Below are 22,057 nucleotides of genomic sequence, written 5' to 3'. Positions count from 1 at the left end.
CGTTTTTTTAAAAAAAAAACTGTCTTCAGAAACAGACTCTCAAATCCTGGATAGCACATTTTCTTCCCTGTAAATTTCCTACATTGGACAATACATCTAGCAAGAGAAGCTTTTTGGAATGTGTAATGGAGTCAGGTTTTTCTTAACCTTTCAAAGACCAGTTATCTTTTCTGGCAATTGGGGATAATAAGTAGTAGGACTTCAGAAGAATTAGGTCACATGATCTGTGCAGCATCCTCTAAATTTCTTAGCACAGTACCTACACATGTGTCTTTTTAGTTCTGATAACTACTATCAGTGTTTTACTTCACAGTTAGGATACAAATACTTTTGAAGTCTCACTGAGAGCTTAGACCCTTCTTAAATAACACTGCTTGAATGACAAAGGTCAGATTTTCTTTTCCTATTCTAAATACTATCCTTTGCCTGTGCTTTCATGGTTGACCAGCCCATTTTTTTGACTGTTCAGTGCCCCACCCACTCCACCCCATTGAGTTAAATTTACTTATTCGTCTACTTAATCACAGAGTCCTGTGCTCCAGTTTACTCTTTTTAGAATACTTATTTTGAATGCACTGATCACTTTTTTATACTAGGTTGAACTATGTGAAATTACTGATATTCTTCTTGTTTTCATCTATAAAAAGTGACAGGTTTTTGGCTTAATCTTATATAATGATTTAAAATTTTAATTCCTCCTCGATGTTCCCACCAGTTCATATCAAGAGAAGCTGTCAGTTTATGAGGTCTGAAGCTTTTTTTTTTTTTTTTTTAGAAGTCAGGGTCTTATGCTTGTTAGGCAGGCACCCAAGTTGATCCATCCCCTTTTTGCTTTAGTTAACTGTTAACTTCCAGTTAGGGTCTCCTGGGTTTTTGTTGTTTGTTTTGGTTTTTTTTTTCCAGACCAGCCTAGACCTCAAGCCTCCTAATTTACAACTCCCAAGTAGCTTGGATGACAGGCAGGTGCTGTAACACCCAGTTTTCTTGTTGAGCAAAAGTCTTACTATCATTTTGCCTGTGATAGCCTCAAACCACAGTCCTCCCAATCTCTGCCTCCTGAGTAGCTGGAATTCTAGAACAGTGTTACTGCATGCCCAGCCCTTTGTGTGTGTGTGTAAAGGCCTGAACCATTTATACGTCTTTCCCTTTTGCTCAGGTTCTGAGAAGGTTCTTCTGAGGGGCATGTGTGTCTTTTGTGTAGTATATCATTTTTCCTTTTCACATTTAGTGTCTCACTGAACATAGGCATGATTACTTATACTTCCTTAATTGATAGTACATGCTGCATTTCATACCAAATTTATTAAGATGGTTAAACCAGTATTTGCTGTTCAGTATACGTGTATGATATCCTGAATCCTAAGCACTGACTTTGGTTTCAGAGTTTTTGGAAAGGATATTGTTGAGTCATTACCAGCATAGTCATATTTCTTTCATTGCACTAGAATTTCAGTGAAATGATAAGTCATTGCCTAACAATTGAAAAAAGCACTTCTGTTTTATTTTGCATAAATAATATCTAAGGCATTTAGAAAAGAATGTTTTTTATTTTTAAATGTATTTATCATTTTTATTTCTTATTTAGAAAATAATCTGTAGCATTGCTGCTTGGACACATAGCTCATTTCTTCCTCATGTTTTCTGGTTCTTGTCTGCTTATAGTACATAAATTCTATGTGGTTGCGCTCACTGAGTACATATATCTCTCTGTTTTGTACCTGAAGATTGAGCCATAAAGAGTTTTCTAGGTTTTACTTAGCTTTGCTAATTGCTATTTTTAAGTCTCTAAGAGTCTTAAACATCTAATTTTAATTGAAAAAAAGCTTTTTTGTCCCTCTGGGGTGTCACTCTACTGTTCATTTGGAAATAGACCCATCTAGTTTGTAGATGAGCTGTTATGAAATACTACATGTGTGACATAGTCCTTTTTAATTCTTGAATACTATTTGGAGTACTAAATATGAGGCTATCACATTCAAATACCAAATTAAATATCTTTGCCTCTTTAACAAATGATGTTTTATGTACCTTTTACATTACCAAGTTAACTTAAGCATTATATAAATTGCTAAATATGGTAGCTTACTGGAAACTAAAGTGGCATTGCTAGATATAACTATCACAAGAGTTACAGTCATTAAGTATCAGGTGCTGGCTCAAAGACATTAGGATGATTCAAGATATTTCAAGAATTGTTTAATCCTTAAAAATTTGAGGCAGATGCTATTATCCCCACTTTACAAATTAGAGAGCTGAAATAGTAGGTAAATTATGGATGTGCCATTATCCTAGTTATGATTCAGTGGTGGGTCAGGTATTATTTTAAATGCTGAAAGAGTCTTTTGTTTCTCTGTGATTGAGGATTTCTTTTGCTGGTACCTGAGATGGCCCTCACTTACTGAAGGACCACTGTTTGTCTTTAAAGGCATTGCCACATGTTCTCCTGTTCACATTCTGACTGTATTATAGAGGCTCCAAGAAACTATAGAATTAGAGAAACAGATTAGTTCAATACTGTGGGCTCAGAGTAGAAGGAACATTGTAATTGTTCCTTGAAGAAGAAATTAATAAAAAGGAAAAGGGAATAGGCTAGCTTTTGTAAGGGAAAATTCACTAGTCTGACAGTAGTACAACTGTTACTTGCCGAGAGAGAGACAGAGATGGGATGGGAGGGGGTGCTTCTGAGAGCTATACTGAGACAAACGAATGAGGGGGGGAGTGCAGATCAGTGCATGATGTTCATGCTGATCTGTCAGTATCTCAGCTTTGCTGTTGGTCTGTTATATGTGATCCACTGAAGTGTTCTGAGGGGTTGATGTTCACAAGCTAGATACCGCCTGGCTTCCACCTCCATCTTAAAAGTAATCCTCATCTTCCTGGTTCATTTAATTTACTTTCTGCAGTTGTTGAGAAAGGAAATTAAATATGTTCTGATCTTCTCAAAAGATGATTCAAATCTTTCTAGTCTGACGAGATGATTTCATCTTTATTTAAAAGCTGAGCCAGGGCGCTGGTGGCTCACATCTATAATCCTAGTTACTTAGGAGGCAGAGATCAGGAGGATAGCACTTTGAAGCCAGCCTGGGCAAATAGTTCGCAAGACCCTATTTTGAAAATTCCCAAAACAAAAAAAGGGCTGGTGGAGTGGTTCAAGGTGTATGGCCTTGAGTTCCAGCCCCAGTACTGCAAAAAAAAAAAAAAAAAAAAAGCTACCAGAAATAGTTAGGGAATTAATAACTTTTGAAAACTGCATGTTTTACCCCCCCTCTCAGTTCTGTATTAATCTGAAATTTCTTTTTTATGTATGTGTCTGTATTTTATCTTTCTGTTAGAGGAGCTTTAGCATTTTAATGATTGATCAGTTAAGCAATCTGCTAGCCTGTTTAAGAGCTATGAAAGGAACACAAGTTGTGGCTACTGTCCTACACTCAGAAAGCTTATGTTGTGTTTTAGAAGAGAAGCTTATTTAAGAAATCTTTCAGAGATAGAAATAGATAGTGGTTTTTTGTTTACTTTTAAAAAATCACAATATCAGCTTTTTCCTGTGCTGCCTGTTTTTCTCCTATGTTTGGCTATATCAAACTACGATATACTGTGATTACACCTCTGTTTTTAAGCCCCTTTCCACCTTGCAACACTAACCCAGTTTAGAAATCTAAACAGTAAAGTCTTCTCACTTGACACTTTGTCATTTGCTTCTTCATGTGCCTTTTGTGATTCTCTTTAACACTTGATTGCACTTGCTTGTATACTTGGCTATTTTCTTCATTTAGACTATAAGCTCTATGAAGACAGATCCTTGGGTGTAGGCTTTACTCAGATATCTTTGGGACTAATATGAACTTTGAAGAACAACAAATTTAGGTGTGACAATGATAAATTTAATATTGATGATTGCATTTTTGAAGTACTACAAAATATTTAAGTGGAGATGTCTGTTAACAGTTGTAACATTACTTGGAGCTAGGTCAAGGTGGTAAAGGTAGGTCATGATATGCATTGCCAAGAGAGAACATTTAGGGAAGAGAGGCCTGTAAATAGATCCCTGGGTGATGCCCTCATTTAGGATGTGGCAAGATTTAAAAAGCCAGTGAATTTGCAAAGAGGAGGATTAAAGACCTATGAGAACTAAGTAATGGATACAATGGAAAGACAGAAGAATACTGTATAATGACACCAAAATATAGGGGAGGATGAAGCTGAGAAACAGCCTGAGATCATTTAGCACTGTGAAGAGTCATCTCAGTGTGTGTGGGCACAAAGACGGACTCAGTTTGCCATGTTCAAGTGAGAGGTGATGAAGACCAAGTGGAATGCATAAAAGAAAAAGGAGGGGGGGAGGGAAGGAAAGATAGCTTCATAGGTTAAGAAAATCCAGGAGAGGCATGCTTTTTTGGAGAGGAGGGAGAGACATGGACTTAGATGGGGTAAAATGTATTCGAGTATTGGTGAGGCAGAAAAAGGATTTAGATAGCAGGCAGGACTTGCAGTGGCAATCATCGAAATAAGGTCTTAGAGCAGACTTGAGTATCCTGGGCAGAGTCAAGCTGGAGTAACATAGGAAAGACTTGGAATTAAAAAGGGTATATTCTGGGTAGTAGAGATGTGTCAGTGCAATATATATTACCGTGACAAGTAAGTTTCTAGTGGAACTAAGAACTCAGTTTTTAAATTTTTTTCTAGCATTCTTCAGCCAGATGGTCTGTGCAAGGGGTAGCTAATTAACCAGATGGTTGTAGTAGGAGGATAAGAGCAAGTCAGATATAAGACCATTGGGAATGTAGCTTTTTGAAAGAGGCTAGAATTGACCAGAAGAGTTCTTGATGGCCTTTGAGATTGGAGGTCAGAATGTATACACAAGACGCAGTAGAAGTGAAGAGAAATAACTTGTACCAAAGAGGAAAATCTTGAAAATAGAACAATTCCGGGTGGTGATTTAATGTGTAACTCTGACCATGACTCTCAGTTACAGAGTACAAATAAAGTCTTGGAATGAAGGTCAGGGATGTGCGAAATGAGTTCAAAAGATCATCAATCAGTATGATGTGAGGAGTGGGTTATGGTTCAACACATCCCTAATGTCCACATTCTTTGCCCTTTATTGAACTAACCATAAATCAAATTCTTGCCTGAAATCCTCTTAAAATGTAACTTACCTTATTTTCCAGATTACTTGAACACATTGCTCAAGTGAGAATTGATTTACTGATTTGTCCTTTAATAACTATAACTGGAAATTACAAAAGACCATCAAAAATGGGAAAGTGTCTGCAAATTCTGAAATAAACCATCTTTGAAATTGAGTTTTTAATAAGATAGAAAGCCATGTTAATTTACAGAAAGTTGTGCCTCCCCCAATATTGCCAACTTTATTTTTTGTGAGCTTGTTCAGTGACATAATGAGCATCCTGTTTCCTTAAGCATGTAAGTGTAGGTTCTGTGAATTGACAGGATAGAAGCTCTTAAGAACTGAGTAGGCCGACAGAGCAGCTGGTGTGACATTCAAGTGTTCATATTGCCTTCTAGCTCCTGAACAGAAGGAAAAAAAAACCAGTGTTTTAATTTAGAAATCTCTTCTTTGACTATAGCTGAAAGTTTCAACACCAATGAGACTAGAAAATGATAGAACATTTGGTTCTCATATTTAGCCAGATATATAGTATGTACATATATTTGGTAAATTGCACAGAATTATTTAAAATTAGCTTTCCTTATTTTTGAGATTTTTAAAGTTTGTTTTTTACTAGGAAGCTTACTGTAAGATGAAAGGTTCCTAAAATGCCTAAATAAAACAATAGAAGAAAACGAAGTTTAGTTTATTTTAAGGGGAGAGTAGGAGAATGTAGGTATCTACATTATATTATAGCTCCCTGTCAATTTTGTTAAAATTAATATTTAAGGTGTTAATGTATGTTCTAAGTGTAGCAATGTGAGTTTCCATGCTTTCACTTGAGTGAAGGAAATTATTTACAGTAATTGTGTACCATAAGTTTAACTAGAAGAGAGATCAATGTACTTGGTATTAAAAACCAAAATAGTTCAAAGTACCAGCTCACAGAATATTTTTAGAAGATAGTCTGCTTTCAGTTATCCATGCAAATTAAGACTAGCACAATAAAGAACCATGAGTAATTTGCTCATATTTTTGTCCCAAAACTTTTGGATCAAGATGACAGTCTAACAGTTTGTTCCCTAGTCAAACCTCAGGAAACACATACCTTCAGTGGTGGTTCTCCACACTAGTAGCTTCAGCCTCCCTGCTACCTGTGAAAGTTCTAAAACTGTGCTCCACATCAACTGAAGACATTTTCTGGGCTGGGGTCCAACAATCTGTGTTCCCAAGAGCCCTCAGGTGATGCTGATGAACACTAAAGTTTGGAAATTATTAATAGGAAATATGTAAAATTAACTTTTAAATGTATGTTGGTTTTGGTAAATTCAGAGAGGGATTGTGGTTTTTTGACTATGTAAATACATCCTTACAAGATTAGGCCAACCTCCTAAGAGATACAGGTATTATAAATTTTGGGATAAGATAGTACCAGCTGATTGGGCAAACATGTCTATAGTTAGCTTCAAGATAGCTCTGCTTGGGCTTATTCACATTAAATTTGTATCATATACTGCTTAGTTAAGTATTTTATTGGCATAAAAAAAAATCTGTACCAGAAGTGACAGTTATCAAAAGTCCCAGAGAGGGAGTGAATCACCAATTTATAGAACCCCGTTTGCTTTGGGTTGGCATATACCTTTATGGACTAATAGTTATGAGAATAAGAGCTGTTTCGGCTCAGGATAAGAAAACCGGCTGGTGTTTTCACACTTTCACTGAGCCAGACTTCTATAGTGTGGTTTCATCATTTTAATTGAATTGTGAAATTCTGAAATACAAGAAAAACAAATCATAAATAACCTTTACAAATGTACATGCAAATAAGTTTTTGTTATTATCTGTAAACCAATCTCATATTTTCTGACTAAAACCATATGACAACAATTATGATAAAGATTACCATGCCACCTAACCTCTCCCCACTAATTCCCTTGACAATTACTTGAAAAGTGGAGCAAGCAGTGGAAAGTGAGAATAAGTAGCCAGAAATGACAGTGTGTTGAGAACAAGAGTCCAGCAAAAGAGAATTAAGGCAGCAGAGCATTTCCAGACGGAAGAAGTGGTTAGGAGTAACAGTGGTTTTCTGGAGGTCAGATAAAGACTACCTATATTCATTAGACTTAAAAATGGCCGGGTTATTGGTCACCTAGGAGATAAGCTTCTACGCAGCATAGGAGAAACTAGATTGGAATGGGTTGATTTGTGAGTGGGAGATAAAGTAGAAACAGCATATTTCAGAAAGGATGATAGCTAGATGTGGGGTTGAGAGTTTACTTTCCAAATGGCCTTTGCCGGGTAATATTTTTGTTTATTATTTAGGTCTACTTGCTAAGTTTATTCTTGTACTGGTTTGATATATTTTATATAGCATGGGTAGCCCTAACACATTATTTCTCAAATAAGTGATGTGTCAGTTTCCCCAGGCTTTATGAAATATTGAAGCTCAGTTTTGTTACTTTGCATGCCCTCAGGGATCTAGGACTCTGGTTAAAAGTCACTGGCATGTAGCGGTGTAGAATTCGTTTGAAAATCAGAAATACCTTTTAACTTCTGTTGTCTAAAAGGAACTGAGGGCAAGTTGATGTATCTTTCATATCAAGGTGGTTTGAAAACTCCTTGAATGCTGATTTTTTTCTGAACTCAACATATTTAACATATTATTTTAAACAGGTTATAAGGTTTTGGTTTGCTCTGCTGTTTGAATTGTCATCGCTTGTGCTGCAAAACCTGTTTTTCAAATTTATTTGAATTTAAGGTTCAAACAAAAAAGCATTTGAGTCCATAAACATAGAGCCCCCACTATGTTCAGACAGTGTAGGGGGTTAAAAATAAGTGGGGCAAACCCTACCTTGAATTCATAGTTCATTGGGAGAAGCAGAGAGGTAAGCAAATCGCTGCATCTGTGTGATAAAAGCTATAGCAGAAGAATAAATTATTGTCTTCCCCTATTCTAATCTGTTTCTCACTCTGAGAGACTTGCTAAAGTGGTCATGCAGGATTTATAACTTGGCAGCTGCTATAACTTACTCTTTAAGTAAATTACTGAGGGAGTGGGACTAATGTTAGGTCCACACAGACACAGGGAAGGTGTTTATGAATCTTTTAAGACTAATAAATTACCACTTGTAATCAATGCTTATTTTCTGTTGTCTCAGTTCTGTATAACTGAGATCCTGTTTAGTGAATTTACTCTTATATAGGTATACATAATTCATTTTTCATGTGATACAAATGAACTTTTCTGTCTAAGCTATATAGGCTTTATGCCCTTTTATGTGAGTGTGTATATTTTTTTTAACTCTTGTAAAATGAGAAATGTGAGTTCATAATATTAAATTTGAGTCATCCTTTGGTTTCTTCATCATTTTAATGAAGTAATTTGGGTATACCAGAGTTTGTAAAAGAAATTCCCCACCAGTCATAATCTTATACTCTTTGATATGTATGACATCAGCTCATCTTTTCTTTCCACCATTACACTTACATCTAATACTTTACAATAAACTATCATTTATGTAAAATTAATTGTTGGAAGACTTCAAGTTTTTAACATTTGAATTAGGTAAAAGCCCTCCCTGCCTCATGCAGGAAGTGACTTTATGGTAGAAGGTTGAAAGATCATAGTCCTCTTTACTCTTCCCAAGATAAGAGATGTGTAAGACATGCCTTTAAGTAATTTTTCAGTGTAATAGGCATTAAATCCATGTTCAGTTGTATAGTGATGATACTATCTAGCCCCTATCAGGAACATTTAAGGTAGTGATTTTCAGGTTGTCCACACTGACTTGAGGGCCATACTGATACCTAAGAGGGTTGGGTTGGTGGAGTTAGATTTCTTAATTTATGAAGGAGCTCTTACTTGAAAAAAAATGCCAGTAGCAACCACAGTAAGAAACAGGTATAAAGAAAGAGTAGTCATCTCTCTTTAACTGTCTAGGTGCAGAGGAAGAGCAATTGATTTTATGTTAAAGGAAAAAACAACAAGAAAAGGGAGATCTCTTCAGTGTTGTTTTATGAGAAGCTGTTGTCAAAACCTGTTTTTTAGTTGTCAGTCAAGTGGTATATCTGATGGCTACGATGTCATTACCCATTTTGTTTTGAAATATAATTCCAATCACTTCTGCCTTAAAAACCTGCACATTGTTATGAATTATCAGCCATTATTTAAATGTTCATTTACTCTTATTTTTCAATGATTTTTTTGAGTGTTTAATATTTGCTTTTATTATAAGTGTCTTTCTGATCAATGATTATGAGTAGGTGATTATTTGTGCTTGGTTTCAGTGGCTACAGAATAGGCACTTGTACATGATCTTCGGCATCCCTTTGTTAAATTCTAGGATTCTTTCCTTCATAATTATTACTTAGCAAATGAAGGCTTTTTAGAGTTTTTTATTGTTAGTATCTGATTTTGGTTGGGTTTAGCAACTTTAAAATTTCATACTTGAGTAATCACACTAAAAATTTAATAATTACTCTGAGGTTGACACTTTAATATTTACATGATAGTGCTAATTAATAGCAAGTTAATGCTTATTTAGCTTTGACTAAATTGAACCTTTGTCTTTGCATATATGTTGTTGTATTTCTTTTTCTTTTTTTTGGCAAGTACTGGGGTTTGAACTCAGGGCCCTCACTCTTGGCTAGGTACATGATCTACCACTTTAGCCATTCCACCAGCCCTGTTGTCGCTTTTCTTATATATCATGTTTATACCGTTATGTTTTTGGAATTAAATATAGGAGACCTTATTTTTTGTACCAATTAAATTTAGCTCATTCCCATCTGTCTGTTCGGATCCTGATCCTGTCATCTAACATATTTGCTGATTTTTACCCGACTTCAAGTAATTTCTAGACTGAATAAACATAATTTGTAACAAAAGATTAGACTCTTTTAGCATTTTGGTACACAATAATACATTTAAACAAACAGAAAACTTTCCAGGTTGATCCTCTTGTTACTAATGTTCTTAGCTTATTAACATATATTTTCTATCTTGCCCACAAGAATCTCATGTTGCTATAAAGTATTAAAATGCATTTTTAGAGTTCCATATTTCATTCCATAATTTAACTATTCTCTTATTTCTTTTAGTTTCTGAGTGATTTTTTTTTTGTTTTTGAATCTAGATAACTTCTTGTAACTTTTCTATGATCTTTAAGTCAAATGATATTGTGACAGAACTGAAATTGTCCTATGAGCTCCACTTGTTACTAAGTCCTTGGAAATCATCCTTTGTCTTTTGGTTCCCTACGCATTCACAGGGAAGCTTGTGTGCCAGTAGGAATCTATCTTATTCTTCTTTTTGAAGTTTATAGCCACTTTTGCCCAACTATAGTTTCCAGCTATCTTCTTTTTCTGTGATAACTCAAAGATTACCAACAGTGGATTGAGAAGTCATTTATTCTAGGATAAATTTTGTAAGCTAAGTGTCCTACATAGAGTAACTGTGTGTTTTCTTTAAAATACACCTCCTTTGAGGCCTCAGCTTCCATTTAACATTTCTTTTTTTTTTAAGTGGAAGATAAATTCCTTTGAAGAATAAAGAGAATCAAATATGAATGTTCTGTTTTCTGTTGTATCCGAATCACAAATTGTATGGCCTCTTGCTTGTCATGTTGAGGCTGACAAGTAAAAAGCAAAACTTTTTTGTTGTCCTTAGCACTGTTGTCAGTCACTCAGTTAGACAGATGAATGAAGAGTAGATAAAGAGGAAAATAGCAGAAGTGGGAGGCCATAGATGATAGAAAAATAGGTAGTAGCATGATATATGATTTGTAGGTAATCAGTAACTTAATTAGTCCACTTTTGGAGAGTAATGTGTCCTCATTTGGTGCTTTTTCTCTGAACTTCTTAAACAGTTTAGTGTGGGGGAATTGAACATGATTTGGTAATCATGAACTTATCAAAGTTCTGCTGGTTTCAAAGTAATAGAAATTGTTTGCTAAACAAATTGCTGAAAGATGAAGGATGGGACAAACTTTAGTCATTGATTGACCCAGAGACTCAAATACCCTAGAATTGGCAGGCACGTTTGCTACCTCTCCCTTATACCCCTTCTAGCTCCATATCTTCTCCATTGCATCCATATGTACTAGGTGGCCACAGTAGCTCTTCACATTTCTCTCAATTTAAGTTCATTAAGATGAAACAAGTCTGTGCCACAGGATCAGAGCAAAAGTATCATTGCCACTCCATTGGCCCTTTTCCAGTCACATCCATATTCCTGAACCAGTGACCAGCATGGGCTAGGGAGGGGAGGGTGTCTAGGATGGAACCCATTCAGATTTATTAACTGTTGGAAAAGGGCAGATTCCTAAACAAAAAGTAGGGCTGAGGGTGTGGCTCAAGTGGTAGAGCACCTGCCTAGCAATCACAAAGCCTGCAGAGTTCAACCCACAGTATTGACAGTAAAAAAACAAAAGTGAGGCTATCACTAAAAGCTGGGGGAAGGGTTAATGAGGTGGCAAATAACAAATATCCACAACAGTGTCCCTTTAATATTTTTTCGATTATACAAATTGGTATATTTGATATTCTTTTACTGTTTTTTGACCTACGAAAACTTCCATTATAATCCAGTAAATGTAAAGATTTATAAGTGGAGGCAGTATAGTAAAGTATAGTAAAAGAAGCATGATTTTTAATTAACAAGTATAGGTTCATTTCCTACCTCTGTTAATGGTACTGGGTACAGTCTGTGATCAGACTTCCAAATCCTTTGTGTTCCGTGGGAAGAATCCATTGCAGAATATATGGATGTAAATGGAGTTTTTTAAAAGTTAGGGAAGGGAAATACAAAGGGGAGCATGAATGGGCCCAGGTGGAAACTGGAAGCTCAGAGAGCATGTTTCTGCTCTTCGGGTTCTTTTAGGACCACCTAGGGGAAGGGGAGAACCAGGTGATTCCCATCCAGTTATCAGGGAGTGGGGAGGGCATGGACAGTTCTGAGCCAAAGCATGGTTAATCTAAGATGTAATATTTTTCTGAGTCTTGAACTTTCCCTAATTTTAGCCTACCTCAGCTCTGTTACATGTCCCTCTTGTTGAAGAATTTAAGGGAGAAGTCACATTTTTTTTTTCTGTTTTAAATTTTGTCAAGAGAAAATACAAAGATTAGCACATAGTAATGATAAAATCAGTTTTATTACTGATAAAAGCTGAAATGAATGGCTTGGTTTTTGTGTGACACAGTGAGGGCCTAATATTGAACCCAGAGCCATTACTTTCCTCTACTCCAGGCACTTTTGAAGAACAGTAGGCTTTTTAACCTGAGGTCTTCTAAAATCTCACAGCAGAATGCAGGTGTCCTACAGTCATCTGGCTCCCAAAAGAAGGCAGACAGGTTAAGCTACATATATCTGTTTCCTGTAGGAAAAGCTGGTAATTGGCCAGGAGTTACAGAGGAAAATTCCTCTTTCTGAAAACCAGAGGACATATGCCCCCAACACAGAGGTTTATGAATGTTAATGTTTTTTGACAAGTAATATTCTGTTTTAGGGTTGGTGAGATGTTTGAGCCAACAAATTTTGGGTATGGAAACTCAAGGAGATTATCAAATAACTCAGCTCTCCTGTTTTTGAAGTTGTGTTACAATAATTGATGTGTGAGTAAGAGGGTGCCTGCTTTGCCTGGGAGATGAGTAAAATTGGTAATAATTGGGCAAGCATAAGGGTTTGTGAAGGAAGGAAGTAGGCAATGAAAGAAAATATCATACAGAATCCATTTCTATCACATCCTTGCAGATTTAGCCCAAGGCAAAGTTTACTCAACCAGTCACCCTCACTGTTAAAAATTCTAAGTTTTTAATCAGTTCTCTAGTACAGTGGTTGTCACAGCATGCTTCCTAGAGAGATAGCATCAGCATCACTTGGGAACTCCATAAAAATGCAATTTAAAATTCTACTGAATTTTTACTGTATTAAAAATTCTGGAGGTGGGGCCCCACAACTTGTATTTTAACCAGCTTTCCAGTTTGTTTTGACTAAGGATTAGAGAATTTATTTCTTCAGCTGGTCAGAAGAAGACCTGAGGTAGTAACATGTGACAGATAGTTTTAGAAAGCCAAAAGATGGGGCGTAACAGAGTGGCCAAAGAGAATTGCAGGAAACCATACTATACTAAAGGGCTTATTATGCTTTTGTCATTTCAGAGACTTTGCATATGAAAGGTTTAGAGCGAGAGGTCCCTGTATCAAAGGGAACTTTGGCTTAGAGACAGTCCAGCCTCAGGTACTTCAGCCATTTGTTAGCTGAAAACTCAATTTCTCTAAACCTTACTCTTCCCAGTGAAGAGTAATAACATTTGATTGTACTTCTGAAATGAGCTGACGAACTTAAAGCAGCTAGCATAGTGCTTGGAACTGAGTACTCCGTGGTAACAGGTTAATAGCCGTAATACTGAAATGTGAAGTTCAGTCATCTGAAATGCAGTTTCATTTAGTGATGAGATCTAACATCTTTTGATACACATACTTTTTTTTTAAGAAGTCGTGCTTGGATCTTTTATCTTGCAAAAAAGTTTAAAGGCATGAAACCACAATTCATAAATATTTTCATAAGTAAGCAGTGTACTTGGATTAGTTACCTGATGGCATTCAGAAAGTATACATATGTGAATAATGCTCTTAAAATGGACTTAGTAACTTTTGAATACTTTGTTCTTTATAGATGTGTACATCTCATGATTGATGGAAGGAAGCCATGGGCCAAAGGTCAAGATACTTCTCTGGGAAATGTTGCTGCTGATGCTGCTTTACAAAGTCATACAATGAGTGTTTGGTTTAAGAAAGATTTTCGTATTTAAAAGATTTTCATCTTGGAAGTATATCAAGTGAAAATTAGATTCTTTTGGGAAACATTTTCCTCCTAATAAATTGTACTTGTCATGGGAGACATGGCAAACAACTCAGTTGCATATAGTGGTGTGAAAAACTCTTTGAAGGAAGCTAATCATGATGGAGACTTTGGAATTACGCTCGCAGAGCTACGTGCTCTCATGGAGCTCAGGTCCACAGACGCATTACGGAAAATACAAGAAAGCTACGGAGATGTCTATGGAATTTGCACCAAGTTGAAAACATCTCCCAATGAAGGTAAACCTTTATTGTGTTTGTTTTTAGTCTTTTTGTGAGAATGCTGTTGATTCAGCCCATAAATAAACATGCTTATATTGTGTGGCTACTGTGTGATTATGCCATACTTATAGTGGTGCTAACAACAAGTTATCAGATTGGTACAGTTAATGTATGTTTAGATCAAAAAACAATGTTGCAAATTAACTTGTTGCATTCCTAGAGATGAAATCTCTTGTCTTATTATACATCTTGATGCTGCCTGTTTACAATAACAAGACTGCCTTTCCATTAGAGCTATGGAGGATGGAACCAGGCTTTGTACCCCCCAGGGAATTCAGTGGAAATAAAACTCTGTTCAGTATCCTTCATTTTGCCAAGTGGCTTAAAATAGTTATCACTGCCAGTAGCTGACCAAGTTGTTTTTAGCTTATGGGACTTAACTTAAACTTTATTCATCAGTTCATGTGGTCCTAAAGCAAAATTTATAAATTAGATTATACTTAGTTTTTACTTAGCAGACATTTTTGTGATTAAAAATAGTTTTCAGTCTTTGAATTATATTGAATCTCCCTATGTTTAAAGAAGGCTTTGGTTTCATAATTTTTTTTTAATTGTGCTGTTTTTATACATACCTATTTTCTGAAACATGCCACACAACTGCTCATGATTATGTTTAATGTGATAACAAGAAGTAATTTCCAAAATTATTCAAGAATCTTAAATCACAAAAAATTCTCTGAAATAGTTCTTTGTGAATTGCTAACTATTGTAATGATAGTTCCTTTGATTTCTATGAGGTTATATGATATTGAGAAGCCCATGTCAGTATTCAGACATGTCTTAAAAGGGGGTCTTTATACTCCTTGAGTATGTTTTTTTCCTGCAAGACCTATTAACTCTTAAAGATTTTCTGGATTGTTTCAAGTCAGAACCACTAATAAGGAGGACTTGCTGCTGTATCTTAGTAATGTGACAAGATACAAGATATATATATCTTGTTTATATACAAAACCAGTTTGAAATTATCACATAACTTTAAAACATATTAGGTTTGTATATTATATGCTGTTCTCAGTTGGAAGATTCATTAATTCAACTTAAACTATTTGTACTTACTACATTTCATCTAAAAACCATGATGAATGTTGCATGATCATCAAATTAGTTGGGGATACTAACATTAAAAATCGTTGAGTGCCACAGCATGATTTGTTCATATAGAGGGGCTGGAAATGTAGCCCATTGATTAAGTAAACTTGTCTAGCATGAGGCTTTGGGTTCGATTCCCCACTGCAAAAAGAAGAAGTTATATTGAACTTCAGTTTTCAGATCTGTATTTTACTCCTCTTCCCCCCAACTATGTCTTTGTATTTTTCTGCTATCTATCAAAGTTCTTGTTTCCTGATAACTGACTACATCTCCATTGTGCCCTATCATTTTTGTAAACATGATTAGACATTTCTCACTAGTTTGCACTGCAGTTTCTTTTAGTGCTGTTATTACTTACATTAATTTTGGTTTAATTAGTGAAGTTAATTGAAAATTTTGCTTCTGGTAGGTAGTTTTTAAAATTTGGAAAATGGTAGTTTTTTACCCTTTTGGTTGGCATTGTGGTAAAATTGAGTAAGCGCTAGAAACATTGACTCCACACTCAGAATTTAATTTGAATTGTTGGTGCTTTATGCCATTACATAAAAGAATGCATTATTTTTCCCTCTTCTGTTTTTAAAAAAATTCTTGCTGATGTTCTTCCTAATGTGAATTTAATATTTGCTAAAATTTTTACAAACTGTTGTCTTTACTGTTATATGAACAGTTTGTCATTTTGAAATAGTCTTAAAGAATATGAAATAGTCCACTGAAAGCATTATATTTGTGTTTACAGTTGTTGAAAGTGTAAATAAAAACAGCAGCCTTCATAGAAATATTTTCAAAGGACCCTTCATAGTTTTAGTTTAATTTACTATTTAATTCAGAAAGCTATTGAACATTTTGTCACTGATCAGCTAGATAAATGAAAATAAGTAGAACATTAGGAATAAGCAAGTAGGAGTTTGTATGCCCATGGAAATCATCTAGACAACAAGTATTCTTTTATTAGAACAATCTGTTTATAGCCAGGGAAAGTCAGAATTAAAATGGATCTTCAAAGTGCATGGATTTTGATTGGTAAAACTAAAGTTGTTTTCCTGTCCTTATAGTTCTTTCATTTATTAATCATTCATTGACATAGTCTTTCATCAGACCTAGTGTGTTGTCATGTGTTTTATATATTCTCCTAAAAAAAAAAGTGTTGGCAGTAATTGGAAGATGATTGTAAGTATATAATGGAGTCACATCCCAGTTTCAGAGATTTTAATAAAATCTAAGGCTATGAATCATAGGTTTGCTGAAATAGACTATTTTGAGGTAACTTCTATGTCACAAGCACTTTTCTAAGCCCTGGGCATACATCCATGAATAACACAAAAATTTTATTCTTAGAAGAGAGGAGACAGACAATTCACCAAATGTATAGCAACTAAATTAAAAGTATAGTATGTTAGTGTCACATGCTTAAGAGGAAAATTAATGGAAAAGGAAAATCAAATACTGTCAGTATTAGATTGTATACTGTCTGGAGGAACAAGCCAAGACATTTCTTAGGAGCAGCAACAACAAAAATAATAGGTAGCAGTTACGATGGATAACACATGTTTTGTGCCAGGTTGATTTTAGTTTAGCACTTAACAAATCTTAACTCAATTTTATCCTTACAGCACCTTTATCCTATTCTGAATGGCCAAAGGATCCAGCGGTATACATGTATACACACAAAAATGATTAACAAGTTACCCAAAGTTTCACTTCAGCTGCAGTCTCATTCTTTTTTTTTTTTAAATTTGCAATAAGTTTGAACTCATGGTTTATACCTTGAGCCATTCCACCAGCCCTTTTTTGTGATGTTTGTTTTTGGAGATAGGCTCTCACAAACTGTTTGCCTGGGCTGGCTTAAAACGATGATTCTCCTGATGTGTGCCTCCTGAGTAGCTAGGATTACAGGCTTGAGCCACTGGCACCCAGTTGCAGTCGTTCTTAATGGAGAACCATGCTTTTAGCCACTCCATTACACTGCCTGTATAAAAAGTTCAGCTGATACAGCTTTTGAAAAAATTAGATACTGAGAAAGATTTTTTTGTTTTGTTTTGTGGTACTGGGATTTGAACTCAGGGCCTATACCTTAAGCCACTCCACCAGCCCTTTTTTTTTAATGTGATGGGGTTTTTCAAGGTAGGATTTATTGAACTATTTGCCCAGGTCAGCTTTGTACCTAGATCCTCCTGAGTAGCTAGGATTACAGACCTGAACCTGTGTTCTCCTTTTAATAATGTTTTTTTTAAACACAGGAAATAGGACTTTTTTTTTTAATTACATGGTGAAAAAAATTTGGATTTAGGTCCTCTGTGTTAGCTTTCTGTCACTGACAGAATACCTGAGATTCTCAACTTCAAAAGGAGGAAAAGTTTATTTTGACTCATACTTTTGAAGGTTTCATTTTATAGATAAGTTGGTTTGTTACTTTGGGGACTGTAACAAGGTAGTACCTCATCTGTAAGAGCACATGTTGGATGAACCTATTTACCTCATGACAACTAGAAACAGAAAGAGAGAAGAAGGGACCAGGTTCGTATTATTAGTACCTTTAAGGAGATGCCCCAGTGACCTAACTTCTTTCAATTAGGTCCTACCTCCTAAAGGTTCTACCACCTCCCAGTAGCATCGTAGGCTGATGATTGAGCCTTTAACACATAGCCCTTTGGAAGATATTCAAGATCCAAGCTACAGCATTCTATTTAGCATTCTGGTCTTTAAAAACATATCCTAAATATTCAAGTAATTTTATTTCTGTGCTTCCTTATGTCCCACGAATTTATCACTTGTTTTCTAATAGAGTAGGATTTTTTGGAGGGAGGATGGAGGATTTGCTTACAGTACTGGGCATTGAACCCAGGACCTCATTCATGCTAGGCAAGTACTTTACCACTTGGGCCATTCCGCCAGCCCCTTTTATATTTTGTTTTTGAGATAAGGTCTTGCAAACTTTCCCCAGGATGGCCTCTAAGTCATGATCCTCCTGCCTCCATTTCCCAAGTAACTGGGGTTACAGATATATGCCATCATGCCAGGCTTAATAGAGTAGTTCTTGAACTTGTCCTGAAGAATACTATATGTGTACTGACCAACAGGAAGTGTTTTGAGCCAGATGTGGGGTTTTTTTTCCATAATAGAAACTTCCTAGCAAAGGAATTGGAATTGCAATTTTAACTGGAATTGAGACTTGTAACTTCATATTTTTAGCTCTTTTAGAGCAAGCATCTGTCCTATAGTCCCCAGAATCCAAGAATGTACTTTCATACCAAAATAACCTGCTTACAACATCCTAACTGCATAAAATTACTTTAACACTTTTTCTTTTGTATCTTTGTTATTTCCCTACATTAGCTTTCTTATTCATATTCTAAATCATATTTCTTGATCCTTTTATTTTTACAATGACTGTTAGTATCTTTTACATTTTAATGCGTTCCTGTGTTATCTGTATTATATTTTATAGTGAATCGTATAGAAGATTCTCTAAAAATAGGATTTCTGTAATACAGATCTCTTGCCCTGGCATCATGCTTATTAGACAGTAATGCTTCATTAAACAAAGTATGAAAATGAATTCATAAAAATTAAAAGCAAATGCCAAATGTATTCTGTAAGAGGCATTGGCTTCACGGACTAAAAAAGGGCAAAAAATCAAATGAGACACTACTTTTAAAGTGATGGTTGCCAAAATTAGGTAGAAGTGGGAAAAAAAAAAGGGGGAAATTAGAAAACGAGACAGTGGTAGAGAGAAATAAAAGAGGCATATGGTAGGAAGGATAGGGTCAACAGCAGCTGTCTTTGGTTGCCTCAAGTTTCCATGATGTTTCAGAGACAGTTTGTATTTGCACTCACTGTACTGGTATACTTTATCGTATTCATGGTGCAATACAATAAAACACAACATTCACACATGGAAAAACACAAACTAAAACCAAAAAGGACTTGGGAGCATGGCTCTCAAGTGGTAGAGTGCCTGCGTAACAAGTGGGAGTCCCTGAGTTTAATCTCCAGGTTCAGTCTTCACCCAGGATAAATTATCATTGATAAATTACACTACAAGAATGCCCTGATGCCCCAGTGTATGTGCTTGGTTGTGTAGGTTAACACAGACATTCAGCAAGTATTTCCATCTCCAGGGTTTGACGGGCATGTGTATTTTTATGTATAGATGAGTATAGAGTTAGCATTGAGAGTTTCAGATCCATGATCTTGTATGATTTTGTCCTAGAAATGTATTGATGCCATACTTGAGGACTGTATGTTTACTTTAGTAACTGCTCAGGTCAATAGTTTTTATTGCTTATATTTTTGAAGATAGTTTTAACATTACTTCTAGCTCTGTAGCATGTGTATTATTTTTTTAAAGTCATATTTGAAAGAATCTAAAGTAGACTGACCTTAGTTTTATTTTTTTAGTCTAGTTTTCAGATTGCAGTAGACAGTTTCCTTTTCCTTTTCATAACATTCTCTTCTGTCTTCCTAATGTTATACTCTTAGTTTTTGTTCTTCCTGACTAGCCAGTCTCATCAGCCTTTTGTGCTTTCCTTTATGTATTGGTTATCTTCAGATTTCTCTTGATGGATACACTCTCCTGGGTGATGCCCTACACTTCTGTGACTTCATAAGCCATCTGGATGCTGGTGATTCCCACATTAGTAGCTCCCCTATGTTTTGACCTGAAGGCCTAATTCCTTTTATACATCTCCATTTTTTTCTCCATCTCCAAATTTCTGAAAGCATACTTCTCTTTTCTACCTTTCTGATGAAACTACACCTAACTTCCTCTTAAGCAAGGGTATGTACTTCCCTCCTTCCCGCTACCTTCCTTGAGTTCACTATCTTGTCTTGCAATAATTCAGGAATTAGTAATTGGTTTCTTTTTCTGCCTCCCTTTGGTACTGCCTTTCACTTTCCTGTTTATAGCCAGTGTTGATTTTGTTTTGCACTGCTATTCAGAATGGAGTTAGACTTCTCATTCAAGCTAAATCTCTGTGGTATCTGACCCCTGCTGATCTTTCTAATCTCATCTCCCCCTTGCAAACCCCTCAACTCTGGTCCTCAATATTTGAAGCGTAGCAAAATTTACAGTTTTCTTAAAAACTATTATGTCATGCTAACTCTTGTTCCTGGGCATCTTAGTACTGATCTCGATCTAAAACAGTTTACCTTCACCTAAAATACTGTCTTCTATAAAGGATAAAATAGTTTATTCTCTTATTAAGATTGTTAATCTCTTAACCATTCTTAAAAATCTCAAGCTTGATATTTTAGAAATGCCCTGTCTACCCAGTCTCCTAAATTTGGATATCAGTTCCCTACACATATTTCTATAATATCCTTACATCCCCATCATAATACTTGACACACTGGACTGTGTCTAACTGGTTGTTTATGAGTCTTCCCTACCAAACTAAGTTCTTTGGAAGTACCAGGAAAGGCATCCTATCTGACTCTTCTCTCCCTTTGTGTGCTACTGCCTGGCATCTGGTAGGCATTTGGCATTTGGCAATGAATGTATAAATTTGACTTTAGACTAGTGGTTCTAAAATTGAGGGAGGGGTACAGAGGAGAGATCCCCTCCCTTTGCAGGTTGAGAATAGGAGAGTATTAGACTGTTTTCCGTGAAGAGTGCACATAAACACAAACTTCCACAAATTTTCTTGGTCTGTATATTTTTCTCTGACCCTCACAGACGAGTCAGATTGTCTACTGGTGCCACCCCCTCTATCACATACTTACACATGATGTGTACTTAGCACAGTTTCAAGTACAGAATTTGACAGGACTAGTAGGTGCTATGTATTAGTCATGATTCTTAGCTAAACCCATTTGCTTCCAGCATTCCAGTGAACAAACCCTTCCTCCTTTCCTAAGTCCGTCCCAGCAGTTGAGATGCCACATTTTTAATAAAATTGTCAAGACCTTGCTATAATTTGCATTTTATTCCATAAAATGTTTATTTCTGTTCAAATATAAATGATAGCACTCTTGAGCCAGTATTTACTGAAAGAATGGATATAGGCTATTTTCAGGAATGAAAGCATATAACTCTGAAGCTGCTTTCCATGATTTTTTTGGTTATATTTTCTCTTCATGAAGCTAAATGGGCCATTGTGAGCTCAATCTCAAGCATGACCTTGGCCTCATTATAATTACATTGCCATCAGTTGAGCCCACTGGACTAGGCAGATTTTTTATCATATTTATTCCTAAGTTATTCCTAAGAAGTCGATACATCTTTATTTTAAAACAAGGACCAGATTGTTTAATCACCTTTCTGTCAGCTTAGCTGTATGTCTTCCCCACAAACTTTGCTTTCTCCTTGCATAGGCGGCCTTTCCTGCTCCTATGTTAGGCTAACACCCCACCCTGGAATTCCATTCCTTCTTGCTTCTTCAGGCTTTGCTCCAGTATTACCCTCTATCTCCTGAATCATCACTGTCATCTTCTCGACTTGATAATTTCCTTTGGTAAATAACGTGCTTTAATGTCTGTTACCCATCTTTATGAAAACAAAATGAAAATAAAGCCCAGTTTAACTCACTTTTACATCTACCAACTACATTATACTCCTGGAAAAAAGTGGTCTGTACTTACTGTTTCCACTTGCTTATTTGCATTCTCTGTTCAGTTTTCTCTAATCAGACTTTCTTTCACACCATAACAGTGGAAGGTTCCTTATCAAGGTCATCAACCTCTCTCATCTAATGAAAAAGAAGTGGTCCATTCTCAGTC

General features: G+C 35.8%; 1 protein-coding gene and 1 long non-coding RNA gene across 10 annotated transcripts in view; one reads left to right on the top strand and one right to left on the bottom strand.

Annotated features, from left to right (window-relative positions):
- Nucleotides 1-22,057, bottom strand: part of LOC141425808 (uncharacterized) — a 149,274-nt gene that overhangs the window by 17,180 nt on the left and 110,037 nt on the right. For 3 of the 7 annotated variants that reach the window (XR_012450931.1, XR_012450936.1, XR_012450939.1), the window contains 2 exons: nt 21,920-22,026; nt 493-6,881 (listed from right to left, as the gene is read on the bottom strand). The exons of 1 other annotated variant lie outside the window; for it this stretch is intronic. This is a non-coding gene — a long non-coding RNA (uncharacterized lncRNA). Of the gene's footprint in view, nt 1-492; nt 6,882-21,919; nt 22,027-22,057 lie in introns of those variants that run through there. 3 more of the 7 variants (XR_012450933.1, XR_012450932.1, XR_012450930.1) reach the window with 3 other exon arrangements.
- Nucleotides 1-22,057, top strand: part of Atp2b1 (ATPase plasma membrane Ca2+ transporting 1) — a 113,692-nt gene that overhangs the window by 37,982 nt on the left and 53,653 nt on the right. For all 3 annotated transcript variants that reach the window (XM_020168370.2, XM_020168369.2, XM_074084092.1), the window contains exon 2: nt 13,785-14,209. In XM_020168370.2, coding sequence (XP_020023959.1) covers nt 14,002-14,209 — 208 coding nt within the window. In that variant the 5' untranslated portion in view covers nt 13,785-14,001. The remainder of the gene's footprint in view (nt 1-13,784; nt 14,210-22,057) is intronic.

Source organism: Castor canadensis, chromosome 8 (genome assembly GCF_047511655.1).
Source record: "Castor canadensis chromosome 8, mCasCan1.hap1v2, whole genome shotgun sequence".
NCBI classification, from domain to species: Eukaryota; Metazoa; Chordata; class Mammalia; order Rodentia; family Castoridae; genus Castor; species Castor canadensis.
Note: the sequence above shows the minus strand (reverse complement) of the source record. Positions and strands in the feature narration are given on the sequence as shown.